Below are 23,652 nucleotides of genomic sequence, written 5' to 3' on the forward strand. Positions count from 1 at the left end.
TCTCTGAGTACCCCTATAGCAAGCCCCTTGCTATGGTGGCACTCGTGGGCTTGATCTCAAGTCGGGCTGTGTGCACTCAGTGCTTTTCAGTCCCATTTCAGCTGTTCACAGTTGATTGACAACAGCCAATGGCTTGCTGCTGAGCCTCCTGTGAGAGAGGGGAGAGAAAAGCATGCTGTTGTAGATGGGCTCAGCATTGGATAGAGATCGGACTCGGGTAAGTATCTCAGGGGGCCAAAGAGGGAGCTGACATGTAAGGGTTTTTATTACTTTAACTTTTATGAATAGACCTCTAGGTAAACTTCTATAGTAGGATAAGAGTTTTAAGATTCTACAGATTTGTATATGTTTATAAGATGAAGTACAATTTTTTTTTTTTTTTTTTTTTTTTTTTAGGTGCGAGATGATGTTTACCAGAAAATTTTATCCAATAATCTTCCCAATCTGTTGGAGTATGGAAATATTACAGCTCTCACTCAGCTCTGGTGCTCTGGTCAAATAACCAATTTCGAATACCTTACACATTTAAATAAGCACGCAGGGCGCTCCTTTAATGATCTAATGCAGTATCCGGTTTTTCCATTTATTCTAAGTGATTACACAAGTGAGACACTTGACCTGAACAACACTAATATCTACAGGTAAAGTAATTTTGCTTTTTTGATTTTATTTGTTTACGCTGTAGTTTTAATATATTTTTTTATTGCTACTGATCATTCCCAGGTGGCAAGTGCTCTTTCTAAATCAAAACACTGGGTTGCCAAAATGTTGCCAGGGTGCTTCTCAGCTATTATGGACATGTTAGAAAGATGGACAGAAAGCTGCATTGAGTCAGGAGGTTTCAATAAAACTCCAGTGCAAAGCTGCTGTTAAAGTATTTAAAAATTGATTTAGCTTAATATTAGAAATAATTCTGAATAATGATAGACTCATGTGAAAGGGAAAGCTTTATTAAGAAAAAAATGCTAGATTCCTGCCTGTCTTGATTCAGTGGCTTATTTACTGACTCACAGACCTGAAAGCACGTAGTCAAGTGTGCTCTGTTTATTTTCCATTTGCTTGTTCCTTGAAGGTAAGGCAAAAATTTGGCTTAAATTAAAGCCAGAGCTGCCCATGAAAGCAGGCATGCGTAGAAGGCAGTCAGCAGTGGTTTCCCTATATCAATAGAGGGGTCGGATTTTATGGTATTAGTTTATCTTAGTGTTTTTGTCAGTATTTTTTTTTTTTTCATTGACTGATTCATTTTAATTTGTGGAATATAATTACTTAATTTTATATAATACAAAAAATATGTTGATTTGTATGAGAGCTGTTTTTTTCATATTTAATCCCTGTGAGACAATTATATTCATTAAATACTGGTCACTTCAGTAAAGTGATACTATTGATATCATGTGAAAGCAGACTACAGATGGGCAAATTCTGCTGTTCCCTTCGGACTGTAAGATTCTGCAGGATGCAACTTGTGTTTCCTGACCTCATTTCCAGCAATCTAAAGCCTTATTTTATTAAGAATTGAGAGTGATGATTTTTACACCCCCAGAAATGCAGTTACTTAGTACCTACTGGCTAGTACTGTGCTGCTCTGCCATTTGAATTTCATCTACTTATTAATTTGCAGGAATCTTGTCAAGCCTATTGCTGTACAATCTAAAGAAAAGGAAGATCGGTACATAGATAATTACAAGGTAATTTTGTAAAATTCAATTTAAAACAAAAAAGTTTGTAGAAGATATCATGGCTGCTCCAATGAGCCCTTAAAGCAAAAGTTATTCCTTTTTAGTAATTTACAGGTATTGTAAGTATTGGTCATTTTCTCATTGCAACTCCGTAGCATAGGCTTATAAAGACTGCCTATGGAAAATATATAATATGTACTTAAAGAAGTGTGGGAAATGGAAAAAAAAAAAACATACATACAGTCAGGTCCATAAATATTGGGACATCGACACAATTCTACCATTTTTGGCTCTATACACCACCACAATGGATTTGAAATGAAACGAACAAGATGTGCTTTAACTGCAGACTGTCAGCTTTAATTTGAGGGTATTTACATCCAAATCAGGTGAACGGTGTAGGAATTACTACAGTTTGCATATGTGCCTTCCACTTGTTAAGGGACCAAAAGTAATGGGACAATTGGCTTCTCAGCTGTTCCATGGCCAGGTGTGTGTTATTCCCTCATTATCCCAATTACAATGAGCAGATAAAAGGTCCAGAGTTCATTTCAAGTGTGCTATTTGCATTTGGAATCTGTTGCTGTCAACTCTCAAGATGAGATCCAAAGAGCTGTCATTATCAGTGAAGCAAGCCATCATTAGGCTGAAAAAACAAAACAAACCCATCAGAGAGATAGCAAAAACATTAGGCGTGGCCAAAATAACTGTTTGGAACATTCTTAAAAAGAAGGAAGGCACCGGTGAGTTCAGTAACACCAAAAGATTCGGAAGACCACGGAAAACAACTGTGGTGGATGACCGAAGAATTCTTTCCCTGGTGAAGAAAACACCCTTCACAACAGTTGGCCAGATCAAGAACACTCTCCAGGAGGTAGGTGTATGTGTGTCAAAGTCAACAATCAAGAGAAGACTTCACCAGAGTGAATACAGAGGGTTCACCACAAGATGTAAACCATTGGTGAGCCTCAAAAACAGGAAGGCCAGATTAGAGTTTGCCAAACGACATCTAAAAAAGCCTTCACAGTTCTGGATCAACATCTTATGGACAGATGAGACCAAGATCAACTTGTACCAGAGTGATGGGAAGAGAAGAGTATGGAGAAGGAAAGGAACTGCTCATGATCCTAAGCATACCACCTCATCAGTGAAGCATGGTAGTGTCATGGCGTGGGCATGTATGGCTGCCAATGGAACTGGTTCTCTTGTATTTATTGATGATGTGACTGCTGGCAAAAGCAGCAGGATGAATTCTGAAGTGTTTCGGGCAATATTATCTGCTCACATTCAGCCAAATGCTTCAGAACTCATTGGACGCCGCTTCACAGTGCAGATGGACAATGACCCAAAGCATACTGCAAAAGCAACCAAAGAGTTTTTTAAGGGAAAGAAGTGGAATGTTATGCAATGGCCAAGTCAATCACCTGACCTGAATCCGATTTGAGCATGCATTTCACTTGCTGAAGACAAAACTGAAGGGAAAATGCCCCAAGAACAAGCAGGAACTGAAGACAGTTGCAGTAGCGGTCTGGCAGAGCATCACCAGGGATGAAACCCAGCGTCTGGTGATGTCTATGCGTTCCAGACTTCAGGCTGTAATTGACTGCAAAGGATTTGCAACCAAGTATTAAACAGTGAAAGTTTGATTTATGATTAATATTATGTCCCGTTACTTTTGGTCCCTTAACAAGTGGGAGGCACATATGCAAACTGTTGTAATTCCTACACCGTTCACCTGATTTGGATGTAAATACCCTGAAATTAAAGCTGACAGTCTGCAGTTAAAGCACATCTTGTTCGTTTCATTTCAAATCCATTGTGGTGGTGTATAGAGTCAAAAATGGTAGAATTGTGTCGATGTCCCAATATTTATGGACCTGACTGTATAAACCACGGGTGTCAAACTGGTGGCCCTCCAGCTGTTGCCAAACTACAAGTCCCATGAGGCACTGCAAGATTGACAGTTACAAGCATGAACCCCAAAGGCAGAGGAATGATGGGACTTGTAGTTTTGCAACAGCTGGAGGGCTGCCAGTTTGACACCCCTGATATAAACAAACATACATACTCACCTCTATGGCTGCAGCATTTCTGTAATGCTGCAGTTGTTCCCCGCTGGCTCTAAGCCCTAGAATTGAGTGATCAACTGATCTCTCATTTCCCAGGACCACTTTGAGCAGTGAGTAGTAACTGTCAGTCACTACTCTCTGCTCTGCTTGAGAGGCTGAGCAAGCATCCGGTCAGGCATCTGGGTGGATTCTGGCATTGTTTATCCTGCTGTCAGCTGTTTCTGGGTCACAGGAGTGCAAAACTAAGTGCTCTCCTGTGACTCATAAGAGAAGTATGACCAAACAAGCTTTGGCAATACTTCTCTTTTAATTTACACAAAACGGTAACAAAACTATGCAATGTCTGCTTTTTGTTATTTCACTTGTAAAGTTTTGAAAAAAAAAACATTTCAGCTTGGCTTTCAGTAAATGTATTGATTGAGTGCCAGTCTTTAAATCGGCTTTGATACTTTGGTCTCCTGCTAAAGGAACAGTCCTCTCCTTGGATTTGACTCATAGATTGGACTACTTGGCCTTGATCTTGGACATGGCCTTGTCCAGGATCTTACTGCATTGTCACAAACTTCTGTACCTCCGCTCACATGCTGGGCCCTCCAGCCTCCCGGTTGGCTCTCTATTTTGTGACTCCATGAAGGTCTTTGGGTCCAATAGTAGCCTCTTTCGTGGTAGTGCATATGCCCAGCTTCACTCCAGACCATTGCAACCAAATTTTCTGGCAGCATAGGACAAACATACTACATTCTTAGAGAGCCCCCTTGCATCTGATCTGCAAGGTCAGACTTTATCGGGCTTTACGGGGAAACCTTATAATATCTAAGGTTCTCATGATGGATGCCAGTCTATCAGGCTGCGGAGGAATCGTTGACTACCCCACCAGAATGTTGTCAGACAGTGCCATGACATCAACCATCAAGGAGGCACCAGATGTATTCAAAGAGAAAATGAAGAAAGAAGAATTGATGCCCTGTCAGTTGTTCCCATCCCAAGCATGAAAAATTGTCAGGTGGACTTACTCAGCCATCAGTATCTGGATCTGGGAGAATGGGTTCTCAACCCAGAGTAGTCTAAGCCTATTGCCATTAGTGGGGGATGCCAGATGGTCATTTACAGTTGTCTAGATTCAACAACAAACTAGACAGGTTTGTCCCCAGGTCCAGGTACCCTCTGGCCTTCGTGGGATCAGCTGAACATGATCTTCTCCTTTCCTCCTGCAGCTTCTCCCTTGTCTGCTCCACAGGATCCAGATGGAGGACATTCCAGTGATTACACTGAACTGAACCAGAGGACATGGTACTCAGACACTGGCGAACTCTCCTTAGACCCTTCCATATCGGATCTTCTATCAGAAGGGCTGGTCCATATTCCTTCTTCTTGGTTGCTCGCTTTAATAGCATGGCTCTTGAAGTCGACTTCTTACAAAGTCTGCCATTAAACCTGGAATGTCTACTTTGCATGGTGTGAGGCTAGGATGCATTCTGTCCCTTTTCTGGTCTGGTCTGGACCAGCATGTGACCTTGAGTACCATCAAAGGGCAAATCTCAGCTTTGGCTGCCTTGTTTCAAAGAGCGTTGACATGTCATTCTTTGGTTAAGGCCTTTGCACAGGGTGTTGCACACATTTCTCTCTCTGTACATTCCTCTGTAACCCCTTTGGAATTTAAGGTTCTTTCTGCTTTCATAGGTCACCCTTTGTACACATTAGGTTTATTCCCTTGTCTGACCTCATTCTGCTTTTTTTAATGCCATTACCTTGGTGCGGAGGGTCTCCTACTTAGTGGCCTTGTCCCATAACAAGCCTTTTATAGTGTTATACAGGAATAAGGTTGTCCTGAGCCTTAAATCCTCATTTTCCCCAAGGGTTATTTTCTCCTTTTGCCTCAACCAGAACATTGTCCTCCCCTCCTTATGTCCTGGTCTGAAACTTTCCAAGGAAATTTCTCTCTACTGCCTGACTTATTACACGATGTGGGAGTCCACCATATTGCTACAACCTCCTTTCAGTAATCAAATTCCTTCTTTGTCCTTACAGAAGATTCCAACAGGGGGCTTCCAGCTTCATTCAAGTCCATAATCTAAAGGATAGGGTTTCTTACATGCTAAGGCACACTCCACCAGATCAGTTAGTGCTTCATAGCCATCTCAGCATCAGGCATCCGTTCTTCAGATTTGCAAGGCTTCTATCATTCTTTTCACATGTTTAGGTTTTAACAAATGGATTTTCATGTCTCCTCTGATGCCAGTTTTGGCCATGAGGTGCTGCAAGTTGTTCTCGGTGTTCTTCAAGAGCTCTTCTTGACCAGTTTGTTAATTGTGCCTGTTGACTTTGTTTGCTGTATGGGACACCCCTCATTTTTGCCTGCTTTTGGACATTCCATGGTAATGACCAAGTTAGCGTGTGCTGTACAATTCAGAAGATAGGATTTTTGACTTCCCAGTAAAATCCATTTCTTGGAGTGCAGTGTAGGACACAAATCCCTTCTCTCGCCTCAAAGCTGAGGTTTGTTGTGAGTGTAAGGGTTTGTATAGGAGATGTCCCTACAGCTTTCGTTTTAGCCAGTGTCTAATCACCTAGAGGTAGCTGCATATAACCCATTGCTTTGACTAACATTCTGTGTTCCATACTGTACTTACGAAAAAGATTTTACTGGTAAGTAAAAAATCCTATGATTTTTGGTACTTATGTATGTAATTAAATCTGCCTTTATATCCCTTATCTATAATATTCATCTTAGGAGGATGTACATTGAAAGAGGTAGGGCCATCATTGTGAACCAGTTATGCTTCATGCCAATTAGAGTGTTGTCAATCTAATATAACAAACTTAGTGGCAGGGCAAACAGATTCTTGACCAAGTTGGACAGCTTAGAGTAAACCTTTTCTAGGTTAAATTGATTGCTGCTGCTAACCTTGTTTTGAAAGTTGTAGTTGCCTAGCTATTTTGTTAAGTATTTTTAAAGCCACTGAAGTCTTTGACGACTTGCTCATTCTGGGTTAGTGACTGATGGTATCTACTCCATGACTGTAAGGCAGGGGTGCTCAACCTGTGACCCCCAGGCCACATGTTTCCCTCGTAGCCCTGTGATGTGGCCCATGACCTCAAACCAGGGAAGCGCACGTCTATTATATCCTGTGGGTTTGGTGCGCTTTCTGAAAGCACACCAAAGCTCCTAAATGCATGAGTTTTGGTGTGCATTCAGAAAGTGCACCACATCCCCAAGATATAATAGAAGTGTATTACAAAGAGTGGGAAAGCTGCAGGTGCACTGTGCTGCACCTGCGGAGCTGGTAGACCACAACACATCAGTGTGGAAACAGCTTTTTAGGGGACTCAGGACAGTAAGGGCTCATTTACATTTGCAGTTTGGGGTTTCCACCCCTGCCCCCCTCAAAAAAAATCAATCACATATCCCCCTTTGCCAATCAGGTACAACTGCACCCTATCAGCCAGTCACAACTTTCCCTATTAGATAGAGATCCCTATAGAGCCTCTCCCTACAACATTCCTCTATAGTGTGCCCCCCTCATCATTTACAAATCTCCATCTCCAGCCAGCACTCATTACACACTTTTCACATTTATGTAATCCATGTGGTGTCCTCTTCACCTTCTCACCTCTTGCTATAACCCTCAAAATGCTGAACCCCCATGCCGGGTTGCATCATGGCTCATTCACTTTGCCACTTAAGCAAAGCATTGCAGTCACAGCATGGGTACAGCCTTGCATTGCGGTGTTGCTTTGTTTGGGTGGGTAGTAAAAGCATGGCTCAACTGCCTGCTTTAACCCCTGCCACTTGCATGAATGAGACCTTAAAATGCTGATGTTATAAAATGAACGTGTGTGCTGTGACCATAGACCCTCATGACTCTTGACTTTGTATATTAAAGGCTGTTTCAGTTTGATAAACTAACTGTTATTTGAAGTTAATATCACTGCTATTTTTGACTAGATGTTTCATCTTAATTTTAGTATTTGGAAGATGAATACTGTAAAGGAGATAAAGAAGATGATCCAATGCCTCCAGTGCAGCCATATCATTATGGATCACATTATTCAAACAGTGGCACCATACTGCATTTCATGGTCCGAATGCCTCCTTTCACCAAAATGTTCCTGGCATATCAAGGTCTGATTAAACAATAACATTATTGTCTTTATTTTTGTTTTTGTTTTTTTTTAGGGTGAAATCTATAGATGGAAATGTTTAGTGATGTGTGTAAAGCAGCTTCTCTTGAACTATGTGTGATATTAAACAATTAGATTTTTTGGGGGGACATTTTATTAATCTTTGGATTTTGAATATTGTATTATTTGTAAACCGTATGGGAGATTTGTGGTGCCGCTCGAGGCTGGATGCAGGTGAAAGCCACCCCACCGGCAGAGGGAGGAGCAGCATCCCAAGTTAATCCAGAAACTAATGTGGTATATGGAGGAGCAGACGCCGCTCAAAACCGATCCCCAAAGTCAGACAATGGTGGCATGTTGTAGATGGCCTCATCCCCTTCGGGCTTGGTGAAGGGCCCTGATGAAGTCACATGTTAAGAGTGACGATACGCGTTGGCGGTGACGCACTTCCGGTCGGATGCCTTCTATATTTACATTGGACACCCATGCAAGTACATCTGATCTGAGGTTTGATTTACATGTGATGTACAAGATGATTTTAAATGTGAGCATATTCGATATGTGATACTTTGGTGAATAAATAGTTTTACACTATGCAAGCATTCACTTCTATTTTCTGAGGGATCAAGTGGCTGCAGCCACCTTATGTGCCTGAAGAGGAGATCTGCTGCCCTGTGAGCCTGTGCTGGAATCTGTACATGAGGGGAGGTCAGTGTGGAGAGCTGTGGAGGATTACCTACTATTAAGGGTCCATGTGTTAGTGATCCTGAAGGCCTTTTGACCCTGTGCGGGTCGCAAGAGGGAGGTGAGCGGGCAATTAAGCCATTTTTGGATATCTCTGCACATTTATCAGCACTTTTTTTTTTTTTTCCTTCTTCAAGAATTGCTGTGGACTTTATATATGGTTTTTTGTATATTGTCAGATGTTTTACACCTCACGGCACTTTATATATTTATTCATATTTGTTTGCATGATCAGTTCTTAGTTTATGCGTTTATTGGGATGCACGTGTGTTTTGTGTTGTATGGTGGGAACTGATTTTTAGTTCCGGTGGGAGTTTTTTTAGCACATTGAGTCCTGTTGTGACATACTTGTTTGATTTGGAGCACTATTGGATCCCATTGGATTACTTGGGGCACCATTTATGTTATTTGGTCCTTTTAGGACCTCGTATTGACACCTGTCACATGTGATTATTTATGAGTTTTTTGACACTATTTAATATTGTGTATTTGTGTCACTAATTTTGCACTGTTTCACTTATTCATTTATGTGTGAAGAATTTTTATGGTAGTAGCGCTGCATCATTTGTGTTTCATTTATATTTTTTGTCTATCGGTATATGACTGTATGTAGCAGCTTTACCTTTGTTGGTAGGTATTAGTTTTTAGGTAGGAGCGCAGGAGTTTGTCACATTGATTAAAGAACACATATTAAAGAGACATAGAAGGAGACATATTATAATATGGGCATAGAGAAAGATATGTAACGTTAGAAAACGAAATGCAGAAGGAATAAAACATTAGATATAAAAAAGAAAAATAAAGCAAAATGATAAAAAGAAAATGTATGAGAAAATGTGTAGAAATATGTAATGAATAAAAATTAAAAAAAAAGAATAAAGACATTTTTTCTGTCTTCTCTTTTTTGATTTTCCTTCCTGTTTATTTTTCTTGTTTATCGTTTTCTCTCCTTTTTCACATATGTTCCCCTGATTGGTTTATTTCTTTTAGTATTTTTTATTTTTTCATTCTCTCACTTTACATATCTTTCTCTATGCCCATGTTATAATATGTCTCTTTAGTATTTCTTCTTTAATGTTTTTTCTGTACCTCCCGCAAACACACCTGTCTTCCCAGCCGATGATGCTACTTTTAGTTCTCTGGCTGTCTGTTTCCTATGCCTCTGTGACCAAGCCCCGATGGGCAGAGCTAAAAGCATCAGAGGGCATGGCTGGAGCTGTGGTTGAGGTAATCTACAACACTCCACCATTGTCTGACTCCAGGGATCGGTTTTGAGCAGTGTCCACTCCTCCATATTTTATCAAATGTTAATGTTCCTTAGTTATTGTAGTTTATAAATAAATGTGTTCGTTTTCTTACAGATCAAAGTTTTGATATCCCTGACAGAACATTTCATTCTATGAATACAACATGGCGTTTGTCTTCCTATGAATCAATGACTGATGTCAAAGAGCTTATTCCGGAATTTTTCTATTTGCCTGAATTTTTGGTGAATAGAGAAGGTAAGTTATTTTTTACAAATGAAATATTGCTTTAGGTTGGCATAAGATTTAAAGTGGAACCGAACTGAAAAAAGTGAAGATTTGCTTAGTTATTGTATATTTTATCTAAAATTCCTCCTGAAAACAACAATGCACTTCTTGGTATATGAGCAGCCTTTGGTACTCTTTTGGTACTCCAGCATCATACAGTGGATATAGAAAAGAATCGCTTCCCTTTAAAATAATCACATGTTGCTTTGCATAAATAATCATGAAATGCAGCGCTAGTCAAATGATGAATAAAACAATGATAAAATATGAAAAAACGTGCGCCGTGGAGCGCTAGGGATATTCGTGAAAGTAGTGTCTGGATATGACACATAAAGTGCAATAGTGACACAGATCTGCATAAATAGGTAAAAACGTCCAATACATATAAATGGGTGAATTCTGTGACTCCATTGGATGGAAAAATGAGTATATCTTACACTAACCAGAAAGCACAATTATAAGCGCATTTGAGTAAATTACACCACTCCTGGTCACCTGTATCCTAAAGGTAACCCAGGGGATCATCTGGCACACATCTGCACATCAGTTGATCATCCGGCTGCTACTCTCCAGGTTTCCAGGGTAAATCCCATCCGGTGTAAATGGACCAGTATTAGGCAATAGGAAAATCAGGAATCCACCTTAAAAAGCTCATCAATAAACAAGCCAGTGAAAGAGTGCCTAATAGTGCAGTAATTTTTTATTTAATTCGCATGAATTGTGTAAAAACATAGTGCACGCACATCTGGCAGTGAAAACAGAAACATGATGGCCACCGGCCGTCCTCGTGGCCTGTGCGGCGTAACGTCACTGGCTTGGCTCCTCTCTAACGTGTTTCGTGCTTGTGCATGTTTTCGAAGGGAGCATGCCAAAGCCTGAAGTCTACTTATATATGTTGCCGCACGCATGCATGGTTCGCTCATTAAACGCCATATTGGTGTAGCCGCGCATGCACAGTGCATCCGAGAACGGCTATATTAGTGGCGATAGTCATTATGCAGCAAGGGGAAGAACGGACCTATATAAGATCCACTGGAATGTTTAACTTAAAGCACCTAATAGGTGATTTGGGGTAATTAAATAGTATTGTGGCAATTAAGAAATGCTAATGTGGGACAAGTCTATTAACCTATCCCAGCGACACAAGGACAAGCTTAAATGTACGCCCGGACTAAGACGTACCGGAAGTGGCAGGGCCATTTTTTTGAGGTCCTGTCTAAGTTATCATAAAATAACGAGACCCAATAATAAATGGTCAGAGTAAATGACCAATTGTACAATCCTTCGTACTACAGATCCCAGATAATATGTGTGATTTTAAATTGCGTTGTTCCTTTGCATATTACAATAACAGATATCCTAATCAATAATTGAAACGTGATGTGACATTAATTAAATAAAATAACATACACATAAATATAATTAAATCACAAATGATAAAAAACAAGCCAGATGTGCAAATACATATATATATATTAAAAACAATCAAGTATAATAAAAAAAGGGGGATCCAAATATGACCATAAAATGAAATTAAGATCTCAAAATGTAAAGGTAAAAAAATGATAAACTAAAATGAAGATAAAATTAAAAAGGACCCCAAAATTACAAGAATGCAGGGATACACATGATACTAAAAAAGTAACAAAAGATGATAAAAAGATGAAAAATTAATGCACTGGGATAGTAATATATAATGTATTATATAATATACAGTTGCAAGAAAAAGTATGTGAACCCCTTGGGATTACGTGGAGTTTTGCATGAATTGGGTATAAAATGTGCTCTGAACGTCATCTAAGTCACAACAATAGAAGAACACAGTCTGCTGAACATAATACTACACAAACATTAAATGTTGCCATGGTTTAATTGCACATAACATGTAAACATTTACAGTGCAGGGAGGAAAAAGTATGTGAACCTTTGGACTTAATAACTGGTTGACTCTCCTTTTGCAGCAATAACCTCAACCAAACGTTTCCTGTAGTTGCAGATCAGACCTGCACAACGATCTGGAGTAATTTTGGACCACTCCTCTTCACAAAACTGTTTCAGTGTAGCAATATTCTTGGGATGTCTGGTGTGAATCGCTCTCTTAAGGTCATGCCACAGCATTTCAATCGGGTTGAGGTCAGGACTCTGACTGGGCCACTCCAGAAGGCGTATTCTGTGCTGTTGCAGCCATTGTTTTGTTGAATTACTTGTATGCTTTGGGTCATTGTCCTGTTGCATCACCCATCCTCTGCGGAGCTTCAGTTGGCGGACAGATGGTCGTACGTTTTCCTGCAAAATGTCTTGATAAACTCTGGAATTCATTTTCCCATCAATGACAACAATCCGTCCAGGACCTGAGGCAGCAAAGCAGCCCCAAACCATGATGCTCCCTCCGCCACGTTTTACAGTGGGGATGAGGTTTTGATGTTGGTGTGCTGTGCCTTTTTTTCTCCAAACATAGTGTTGTGTGTTCTTCCAAATAACTCAATCTTGGTTTCATCTGTCCACAGTATATTTTGCCAGTAGTGCTGTGGAACATCCAGGTGCTCTTTTGCAAACTTCAAACGTGCTGCAATATTCTTTTTGGACAGCAATGGCTTCCTCCGTGGTGTCCTCCCATGTACTCCATTCTTGTTTAATGTTTTCCTTATTGTAGATGTGTCAACAAAAATGTTAGCATGTGCCAGAGATTTCTGTAGGTCTTTAGCTGACACTCTGGGATTCTTCTTTACCTCATGCAGCATTCTGCGCTGTGCTCTTGCAGTCATTTTTACAGGACGACCATGCCTAGGGAGAGTAGCAACAGTGCTAAACGTTCTCCATTTGTAGAAAGTCTGTCTTACCGTGGACACATGAACATCAAGGCTTTTGCAGATACTTTTGTAACCCTTTCCAGCTTCATGCAAGTCAACAATTCTTGATCGTAGGTCTTCTGAGAGCTCTTTTCTGCAAGGCATGGTTCACTTTAGACAGTGTTTCTTGAAACCAGCAAACCCAAAACAGGTGTGTGTTTTTTAAGGGCAGGACAGCTGTCAGCAACACATCCAATATCCTCACACTGACTGGAGTCAAAGTTGGCTCACTCTTGGCTCCAATTAGCTCTGGGAGAAGTCATTAAGCTAGGGCCTCACATACTTTTTCCTCCCTGCACTGTGAATGTTTACATGTTATGTGCAATTAAACCATGGCAACATCTAATGTTTGTGTAGTATTATGTTCAGCAGACTGTGTTCTTCTATTGTTGTGACTTAGATGACGTTCAGAGCACATTTTATGCCCAATTGATGCAAAACTCCACGTAATCCCAAGGGGTTCACATACTTTTTCTTGCAACTGTAAAAATATTATATAAGGTATACTATATATAAAAAATTCTAAAATACTAAAAAATATATATATGACCAGTTAAAACGAGGGAGATTAAACAAGGGACAAAATGTGGATGGAAAGAAAAAGTATACACATATGTCAATAATAATATTAGCTTGTGTCGATCAAACAATTAATATCAAGATCGACATTCAAGCCTTGGAAACAAAGTGGATTTTTCAACTGCATTCACTTGTTCCACATCATGGATACAGTTCTGCGTTTGTGCATTCTTCTCCAGTGTTGCTTAGTGATATCAATACCCACGAATTTTGAACAGGATGGATTCCTATTATGGAAATCACGGAAATGTTTAGAGAGGGAATGTTCTTTGTATCCTCTTTTAATATTATATAAATGTTCCCTCAATCTGTCTGAGTCTTCTCATTGTTCTCCCAACGTACTCTTTACAGCAAGAGCATTCCAAAAGGTAGACCACATGTGTGCTGTTGCAAGTAACAAGTGACCGTATATCATACGTCTTCCCTGTTACATTGGAGCAAAAAGAACTTGTGGGTTTTTTATGAACCCCATTATGAAGACATAGCATGCATCTATTCCATGGGTAGAAACCTCTAAGACCAAAACCAAAAGATAATTGTTTGGGGGGATTGACTACATTTGGGGCTAGAGTGTGCCTTAACGAAGCTGCTTTTCGGTATGTGATCTCTGGGTAGTCCGATAGGGCATTACCTAGTACAGGGTCATTCTTGAGAATAGCCCAATTCTTTTTGATGATTTTCGCAACCTCCTTATACTGCACAGAGACGTTCATAATAAAAGGACAAAACTTATTTGGTTTGGAGGTATCTTTGGGGGTAAAGAGATCCTCTCTGTTCAAGCAGCCAACTTCTGTAATTTCTTTTTCTAAAATAGCTGGGTTATATCCTTTTTCCAAGAATCTATTCTTAAGTATATTGGCTTGTGAAGCAAAATCCTCCATGTCATAGTTTCTACGCAAGCGGAGGAATTGTCCCTTTGGGATATTACTCAGCCAACTTGGATGGTGGCAACTATCCATAGGGATATAACTATTTTTATCTGTAGTCTTAAAAAAGGTTTTAGTAAAAATCCCAGTGCCATTGTTAAAAAGGATGATTGTTAAAAAGTTAATTTCACTATAGTCATATTGATAGGTAAGTTTAATATTTAAATCATTAAAATTGAGGGTAGTGAAGAAGTTAAGAGAAAATTCATCCCCCTGCCAAAGTAAAAGTATATAGTCAATATAACGCCGGTAAAAAATGAGGTCTGGCCAATCCCTAGAGTAGATAAGGTCCTCCTCCCATCTAGACATAAAGAGGTTGGCTAAACTCGGGGCAAATTTGGCACCCATTGCTACGCCTGTGGTCTGCAAATAGTATTTGTCGCAAAACCAGAAGTAGTTATGACTTGTAGTAAAATTGAGGAGTTCCAGAATGAAACTTCTCTGTGGCGTTGTAATATCTGTGGCTGTATTAAGATAAAATTCAGCCACAGCCATTCCATCTGCATGTTTTATATTACTATATAAAGCCGCACGTCCACTGTGACCAGATATGTCGGAGTGTGGAGTTTTCTCTTTTAAGTCAATACTTGTTTGGTATCCTTAAGGAGAGTGGGGGTACACACCAGAGGCTGGAGGTTCCGCGAACTAAGGGAACCAATGCTGCTTACTATGGGCCTACCAGGAGGGTTAATGGGGTCCTTATGAACTTTGGGTAAGCAGTAGAGGATAGGTAGTTTAGGGGCAACTGGACAAAGGTAATCTTTTTCTTTTTTGTTCATGATGCCATTATCAAAGCCTCTTTTTATGATCCCCTTTAGAATCTTTTTATATTGTGCTAGAGGGTTCTTATCCAGTATGGTATAGGTATCCTTGTCCTCTAGAATGTTATATACTTGTGTAAGGTAGTCTGCCTTATCAAGAACTACAGCCTGAAATGAAGACACACAGTTTTGGTTTCATCCATCTGTTTTTACCCAGTGCAACTTATAACATCCAACTGAAAGATATACCACCAACATGTCAGAAAAAAAATAAAACAAAAAAATTCAGAATTACTGAGTTGGAAAAAGGATCACCCTCCTCCTAAAAATGACTTTTAAACTCAGTCAAGTGTAGCTAATCATGACCTTAATGGCACACAAAGCTATGTGACTTTCAGCTGTGGTCATTTTGATTAGCTCAGCATTAAAAGAGCTTTCTTGGAGCATTTAAATCCCTGGTAGTGCTGCAGCAAACTCTGTCAAAAGATCTCTGGGATAAAGTTGTGGACAGGTACAAGTCAGGAAATGGATACAAAAAACGTAAAAGGCTCTATCAATGTCTAGAAACCCGGTGAAGTCTATTATTAAGAGGAAGGTATTTGGTACAGCACAGACTCTCCCTGGATCAGGATATTGCTCCAAAACTGAATGAAAGAGCCAGGAAGAAACTGGTCAGAGGCGTTACCAAGAGGCTTACAGCAACTCTGAAGCAGCTGCAGGAATTTATGACAAAGAGTGGTCATTGTGTGCATGTGAAAACAATATCACAAACTCTCCACACATGTGGCCAGTATGGGAGGACTGCAAGAAAAATGTTGCTCCTCCAGAAAGGCCTCATGCGGTCATGACTGAGCTTTGCCAAAATGCACCTTGAAGATTCTGAGGCCACATGGAAAAAGGTATCAGATGAAAATTACACCATTTGTACATCAAAGCATGGAGGTGGTAATATCCTCTTATGGGGGTGTTAATCTGCAGCAGAGACTGGAGCACTTGTCAGGATAGAAGGAAAAATGGATGGGACAAAATACTATCCAATTCTTGAGGAAAATCTCCTGCCGTCTACCAGAAAGTTGTCAATGGGAAGGAGGTTTATCTTCCAACATGCAAATGACACAAAGCCCACAGCAAAAATGATCAAACAGTGGTTGAAGGAGAAAAAGGTGAATGTCCTTGAATGGCCTAGTCAGAGCCCAGACTTAAACCTCATTGTCAATCTGTGGAATAACTTGAATACTGCAGTCTACAAATGGTCACCATCAAATTTAACTGAACATGAGCAGTTCTGCAAAGAGGAGTAGGCAAATATTGCAATGTCTAGATGTGCAAAGTTAGTAGAGACATATCCCAACAAACTAAAGGCTGTAATTTAAAGCACAAGGTGGTTCAGCAAAATACTAACACAAAGGGGTGATCCTTTTTCCAACTCAGTGATTCTGTTTTGAATTAAAAAAAAAAAGAAAAAAACTCTGACATGTTGGTGTTATATTTTTCACTTGGATGTTACAAGTTGCTCCGAGTAAATGCAGCTGGATAAAAAAAAAACGGTGTCGGTCTTCATTTCAGGCTGCAAAGCAACAAAATGTGATTATTTTAAAGGGGGGTGATTCTTTTCTATACCCACTGTAGCTATATATCTGCAGTATGATATTAAGGCACCATGCCTCTGACTACTAATCTTGGGAAATTTGGAGTAAAATTTGATATCACTTCTGTGCTGTTTGTTTTCTTTCTGGAAACACTGTTGTGAGACACTAAGTCCCAGGCTCATAACCCACAGTCTTAATTGATCCTTTGATTTTGCAACCATTAGATCTCATGCCTGTTGCACTGAACTAATGTGTTGCTTTGCTTGTGGCTATAGTATATTTCATATCCAGAAGTCTCCTCTCTGTACATATGTGGAAGACTCTAAATGTTAATCTGCTGAACAGCAGTTCAAAAGAATGCTTTTTGAAAAAAAGCGCCTTTTTTGTTGTAATTCTTTGTATTTTTGGTAGGCTTCAGAACAATCAAACAACATTTGCATATATACAGCAGAGCACAACATTGAACAGACACCGCTACAAGACATAAGAGATTTGAGACTAGTAGTCAGAACTTAAGCCATAATACAAATTTCAGTATGGAGGATGGCTCTGGAAGATGACAGACTATTCTAGGTCTCCAGGGGGTGGACAAACAAAATGCCCCACTAAATTGTAATTTTTAATATTGCAATGGCACAAAAAATAAGAGGGGGAAAATAAAAAATGTGGGGGGGTAGGAAAGAGGAGGAGGGGGAAAAGGGGAAATGGAGCTCCTATCCTGCTACCTGTGGGAGGTCTTCCATTAAGATGATTCTGAAATTGAAGCCAATAGAATTACATCTTACGGAAGCTCTCTTTCTGGTGGCGCAATGACAAGATGAGGTCCTCCATACTCTGGAACTCATTTACTGCATTTATCCATTGGTTAATGGATGATGTTAGTGGTGGCTTCCAATTGGAGGAGGTACAAGACTTTGCGGCATTTTGGAGGTGGGTAGTTAAGGATTGTTTGCATTTCCGCTTTGAAGAAGTACCTAACTGCAAAATGCTCGGTCATCAATCAAATTTTGCTCAGTGAGATCGTGTATCAGGGTACAAACTCGGGACCAGAAAGGACCGGTCCCCAGGTATATCCAGAATATATTTAATAGCCTCTTATTGCAGCCACACCAACAGATGAGGGATACCTCTGTGAGAATTATATTTAATTTAGCAGGGTCCCTGCCTAGTTTGTATCTTGCCTCTTGAAGTCTGGATGAAACTGAGGATTTATGAGCAAAGAATAAGATCTAATTTAGTTGCTAGTGGGAAAATTGCTGGCCTAGATCTCTCTCCAATGCAGTCAAGTAGGAGAGCATGCAGTTCTCAAGAAGAGATGTCAGTGCAGCGTAAGCAATTGAAAGCCCATGTCTCATCAGAGTTGAATCCCTGCAGGATCTTTCAAGGGTTGAAAGTGGTGGAGGAGTCTCACCCCTGGGTTGCAGGGCCAAACGAAAATGTCTGAGCTGGAATGCGTGTCAGCTTGACGGGGGGGGGGGGGGGGGGTTAGTCCATTACGATTTGGATAAAGGGGGTGATTTTTCAAGTGCCCCCTTCTTTAAAGTCTATCAGCTGAAAGATGTTAAAAGACAGGAAAGGGTGAAATCTGGGGTCTTGACATCCAGGAGGAAAGGCATGGTTACCCATGACTGGCACCATAGGGGTATTGGGTAAAGTGTGAAAGGTTACCTGTTTCAAATGGCGCATGACTCTCCAGGTGGTGCCAGTCAATGGATTATTTCTAAGAGATGGAGGGGGAGGGGTTCTGGGAGCCAGGAAAGGGATGCTGCTTGCTCCAAAGCCACCCAGCTAAGTAAATTGCTTGGTAATAGCGAAGTGGGTCTGGACAGCCCACATCTCCATGTAATTTAGAGTAGCTAAGAGTTTCCCAATGTATTCTGGGGGTGCAGTCTGCCCACATACGTTTAGGAGCTCTTGAGTATAAGAAGGATTTGGAATAGAAATTGGAAGGGTTTGTAGCAGGGGCAACTAATGGGGTAACACATTCATTTTAAGTTTTTTTATCTTGTTTTACTAAGTTTTAACACATTTAAAGTGCAAAAGAAAGCCACGTATATGTCAGACCATAAAGACATATGTAAGTCCATTATAAGTTACAATCACTTATCAACATATGTAGATAATTCAACACATTCATTTTTAGAATGCAATTCCTTCCAAACAAGGAATGTGAAAGGTGTTGCCATTTTTGAAGGCTCCTGCGGTGGGTCACTAGTAAAAGGGGAAAATTTTCTTTCAAAGTATTAGAGGGACAGTGTCAGACACCTAGATATTTCAGCTCCCCCCCCCCCCCAGCCCTTTGAATTGGAAAGTTTCCCTGGACCGCTTGTAATCTAGCTTTTGGAAGGTTAACATTTAATGCTTCAGATTTGGTTAGATTAATTTTGTAATTCAAGAGTTTGAAGAGGAAAGGGTCCCATTTACTTTCACACAGGCAGTGGGTTGAGATTATAGGACATCAATTCAGCATAGCAAAATTTTGCCTATTCCATTGTGTTCTACTGTGAGTGTCAGGAATCTCCAGTTGACCCTATCAAATGCTTTGCTTCTGTGAACAGCAGAAGAAATAGAGCAGAGAAGGTAGAGCAGTAATGGCTAAGACTAAGTGATCTTCTGCTATTATACCACTTCTTATTACCAGGCTTAAAGCCCACTTAATCAAAATAATAATACGGGACGATTACAGCTGAAGCCATAGAAAGAGTATTTTGGTAAAAAGTTTGAGGTTGGTATTGAGTAGCAAAATGAGCCTGTAGCTTGGTCATTGTGAAAGATCTTTGTTGAGTTTTGGGACCACAGATATGTGCACTCACATAAAATCCTTGTGAAGGGCGTGTCCCTGGAGTGTAGAATAAAAACTATACTAAACAGGGAAGTGCTCATTGCCATAATTCATTCACATAAATCATATATATCATGCCACTGTATTTTTTTTTCTTTTAAATCCTCTAAGTGTCTTATTCCTGCAGCGCTGTTGTGTGGTTACTTTATTTTTCCCTGTTCTTTGGCATCTGCAGGGAAAGATCTTTGGGAGAAGTTTCTATTACTACAGTGTGAGTCTGTCTGCACATTGGTGCTGTGCCAGTCACATGACTAAAAGACGTTAGAGAAGAGTAATTTCAATTAAATTATAAATATCAAAAAACTGTATTATAGCTCCCTATAAATCAAGTGTGTATTTTGTGTGCATTAACATGGTGTAGGTGGAGACAGAGATGATTGACACTAGCTTTCATTTTGTTCAGACAGTATCTTCATTCAAGTGTTTTTTTTTACTTCACAGATTTTGCCAATTACATTTGATTTATATTAAAGCTAAGCATTTTGTGAGTTTCTCAGTGAATGTAATCAGTCCGCATTTAATATCCCACCCCTATAGTGTTTAGCAATAGGAGGACATGGAGAACATGGAGGGGGGGTTCACTTACCACTGTGTATACGTCCACATGTGTGACTCTATAGTCATGTGGGCTGCACAGATAAAAAAGAGGAAATAAAGAGCCTAGAAGGGACCTGAAATATGAGCATGCTTAGTAGAGAACACCAGCTGGTCCACACAATCTCAGCCTGCAATGGGGACAGAAGATGGGAGGGACAACTGAAGCCAGGATCAACCACATATATTTCACTCTACATAAATTGAATGCTTTAGTGGCTTTGTGAGTATGCTACTGTATATAGCATGTAATGAGTTTTCTATAGTCTAGGTTTAATAACGCTTTAAATGTTTTATGAACCAGGGAGCAAGGGGTTGTATAAATGTCTTGTAATAGAGTGGCCCGGAGCCTTACCTGAGGGCATAGGCTTAAGAGCCTTAGCGAATTCTTCCTCTGAAAGGGGAAGGTTGAGTTTTACTCTCAGCTTTTGTTAGTTACAGCAGTCTGGATTTGGTGAGATAGTGTTGTACCCAAGCACCCCTAGTTTCAGGGCTGGTGAATGCTAGGGATCAGCTAAATTATAGAGTGCAGAGTAGAACTCTTTGAAACAGGCTGCAATTTCCACTGGTTTAGTTAGTTAATGGCTTTGTGAAGAGAAAAGTGTGTATAGCTGGCTCTCTCAGGGACCTTGCCAGAAGTCTGCCTGACTTCTTGCCAATTTCAAAGAAATGGCTGCTGTCACGATCGCGGCATCAGACCTCAGCCCTTCTCACCAAACTCGTGACCGCAGGACTAGCCTAGCTAAAACCGCGATGTCACGTGTGTAACAATGCCACACCCAGCTGTACCCTGCACAATGATTTTCCAGCTAATTGGACCACAATCGATGTACCGGCAGCCTGAGCATTTGTTACTAAGTCAGGTTAATTACGCAATTAACCCTTCACACTGCCACCACCTCCTTTTTGTACAGAGAAAAAGGAAACTCGGCGATATCAGTTATAACACTATAATGGTTGAGGTAATCGTCTGTATAACACGGTTATACAGAGGGTTAAACAAACACAGTAGTGTTCTCTTTAGAGGCAGGAATTCGTAAATTGCAATAAAGCACTATAGAAACAGTTCAACACTTTCAGAAGGAAAGATTTATTACTAAAAGGTCAAACGGCTGCAATAAAAATATTTACAGAAAAGAGGTAACTAAGATATATATATATAAACATACAGAGACCAACAGCACAGCAAAGAGATATCAGAGAGAGGTGAATGGGTTAAGGTACTTGCCAAAGTCCTGGGTTAGCAGATCCAAGTTTCAGAGCGAAAGGGCATGGGTCTCCCCAGGTGGTATTGATGTTAAAATGGGAGATGTCTTCAACTCCCACTCTTAGGCCTGACAGCCTATTTTGTAGTCCCCCAGCAGGGGGTGTCTCTGACGTCAAGGACCAATACCCTGTGTAGGCATGGAGGTCTGGGTGTCGACCTAAACTAGAGCCAAAATCTCGTGTAGTTCATATTTGGGCTCATAACTTTCCCTATGCACAAGTGACACCCGCGAGTAGATTATTATGCAGACACGTCTGAGGATTGATTAGAGATGAAATATGTCATTCTATACTGAACGGTTCACGAGATCTACTTTTCTGCTTGCCTGTGTATTCGAGACAAGGCAAGTGACCCATCAAATTGTTCGTGTTTTCTTCGCCAATCTGACAATATGTCTGGTTTTTATATAAGTCTCTCCTATTCCAAGATATGAGACATAGGGGAAAAATGGATTTGAAAAGTGTTTATCTGATTCTGTCACATACGCTGAGTTAGGTTTATTAGGTTGGAATCTCAACTCCTGGGAAAGCTTGCCTTATCTCTTACGAAATGTTACAATTTGCAGGTTCTATGGACCGGGAGGCCCCAGCTCCCTTGGGGGGCTTTATAGCTCTTATGACCTTTCTGTGACACACATACACACTGGCCAAATGTCGCTGGGACTCTCAGAAAGGGAGGGGGGAAGAATGGGGGAGAAATATATTTGTCAGGATGGTTAATCCCTTTGCCAAGATGGAGGTTGAAGCCAAAATGGTTGAACCGAGTCCATCTCTGGGTATACGCTGTTACACCTGCTACTATAGAGCAGCTTAGTTTTAACCCTCTCAAGTAGTAAGGAATTAAGTTGTCCACTGAAAAGATTCAGTTTGCCCGCAAGGAAAATGTCTTTTTGGTGCCTCGTTAGGCAACATTCATCAAAGATGTCACTAGAGGAAACTGAATCCTTTTACCCAAGTGTCTTAGGGTTATTTAAATGGGTGCAAGCTGATGCAGTAACATCCAGTTTTTGCTAGCAAACCACCATGAGCCAGCATTGCAGCCCAAGGCATGACTTCCCCCTCCCACATCCTGGAAGAAGTATTTATACATACATAAACAACATAAGACATATACTGATGTTGGAATGCAACACAGTGGAGTTGATTTACTAAAATTGGAGCGTGCAAATTCTGGTGCAGCTCTGCATAGAAATCAATCAGCTTCCAGGCTTTTATTTTTTTGTCAAAGCTTAATTAAACAAGCTGAACTTAGAAGCTGATTGGCTATCATGCACAGCTACACCAAGTTTTGCACACTCCGGTTTTAGTAAATCAACCCTAATATATACAATATTTACAGTATGTTTACACGCGCACACACATACATGTAGAATAAATATCTTACAAACCCAAGGAAATGATACATTGTAAGTAATAATCTTGTCTGCCACTGCATAATTAGCAACACCTGAGCACAGGTTAACCCCTTCAGTGCTGATATTAAAAATCAAATATAGTTTTAATGTGGACAGCTTAATTACCTTGTTAAGGGAAGATAAGGAAGGTATGAAGCAACAAGTTTTGCTGGCCAGCATATAAAAAAAAGAAAGAAAAAAAAGGAAAGTCCATACCTCACAAGCATTAAACTAAAAACATCCATTAAACTGTGACCCCTGCTGTACTCAGCAAAACAAAGCTAAGTCTCAAACTGGTATAGTGTATGTTCAGGCCTCAGGTAATGAAATCTTTGGCTGTAAGTTCCTTCAGGCAGCTCTTTGAGCCACAAACAGCCCGTTTCACTTGGTTGCTTTGTGGACTTGTTAATGGGTGTTGTGTTGTCCACCCCTCAACTGGATTGCTGTTGGTCATCCCATACATCTCAGAATTACTTTTGACCCCGTATTCCTTGATAAAGAGTAGGGAAACAGGTTTCTGACTTACCATAAAATCCTGTTCTTGAAGATCAGTAGGGGGCATATGTCCAGCCCCTCTGTCTTATGATCACTCCTTGGACAGTTTTTGCCCGATATTGAAGTATGATGGGAGTGGGAAGGATTTTATTGGCTAACAGGTTTTTCTTCATTGCCAGTGTCAAGTTCTCTTGTAGGTGACATTATAAAC

At 40.3% G+C, this 23,652-nt stretch overlaps 1 protein-coding gene across 1 annotated transcript in view; it reads left to right on the forward strand.

Moving 5' to 3' along the window:
- Positions 1-23,652, forward strand: part of LYST (lysosomal trafficking regulator) — a 310,685-nt gene that overhangs the window by 259,702 nt on the left and 27,331 nt on the right. The window contains exons 39-42 of the mRNA XM_089668582.1: positions 397-641; positions 1,622-1,688; positions 7,715-7,871; positions 9,976-10,116. Of these exons, the coding sequence (XP_089524708.1) occupies positions 397-641; positions 1,622-1,688; positions 7,715-7,871; positions 9,976-10,116 (610 nt within the window). The remainder of the gene's footprint in view (positions 1-396; positions 642-1,621; positions 1,689-7,714; positions 7,872-9,975; positions 10,117-23,652) is intronic.

The sequence above is a fragment of the Staurois parvus genome, unplaced genomic scaffold (assembly GCF_062004578.1).
Source record: "Staurois parvus isolate SC_StPar_1 unplaced genomic scaffold, SC_StPar_1.0 ptg000059l, whole genome shotgun sequence".
NCBI classification, from domain to species: Eukaryota; Metazoa; Chordata; class Amphibia; order Anura; family Ranidae; genus Staurois; species Staurois parvus.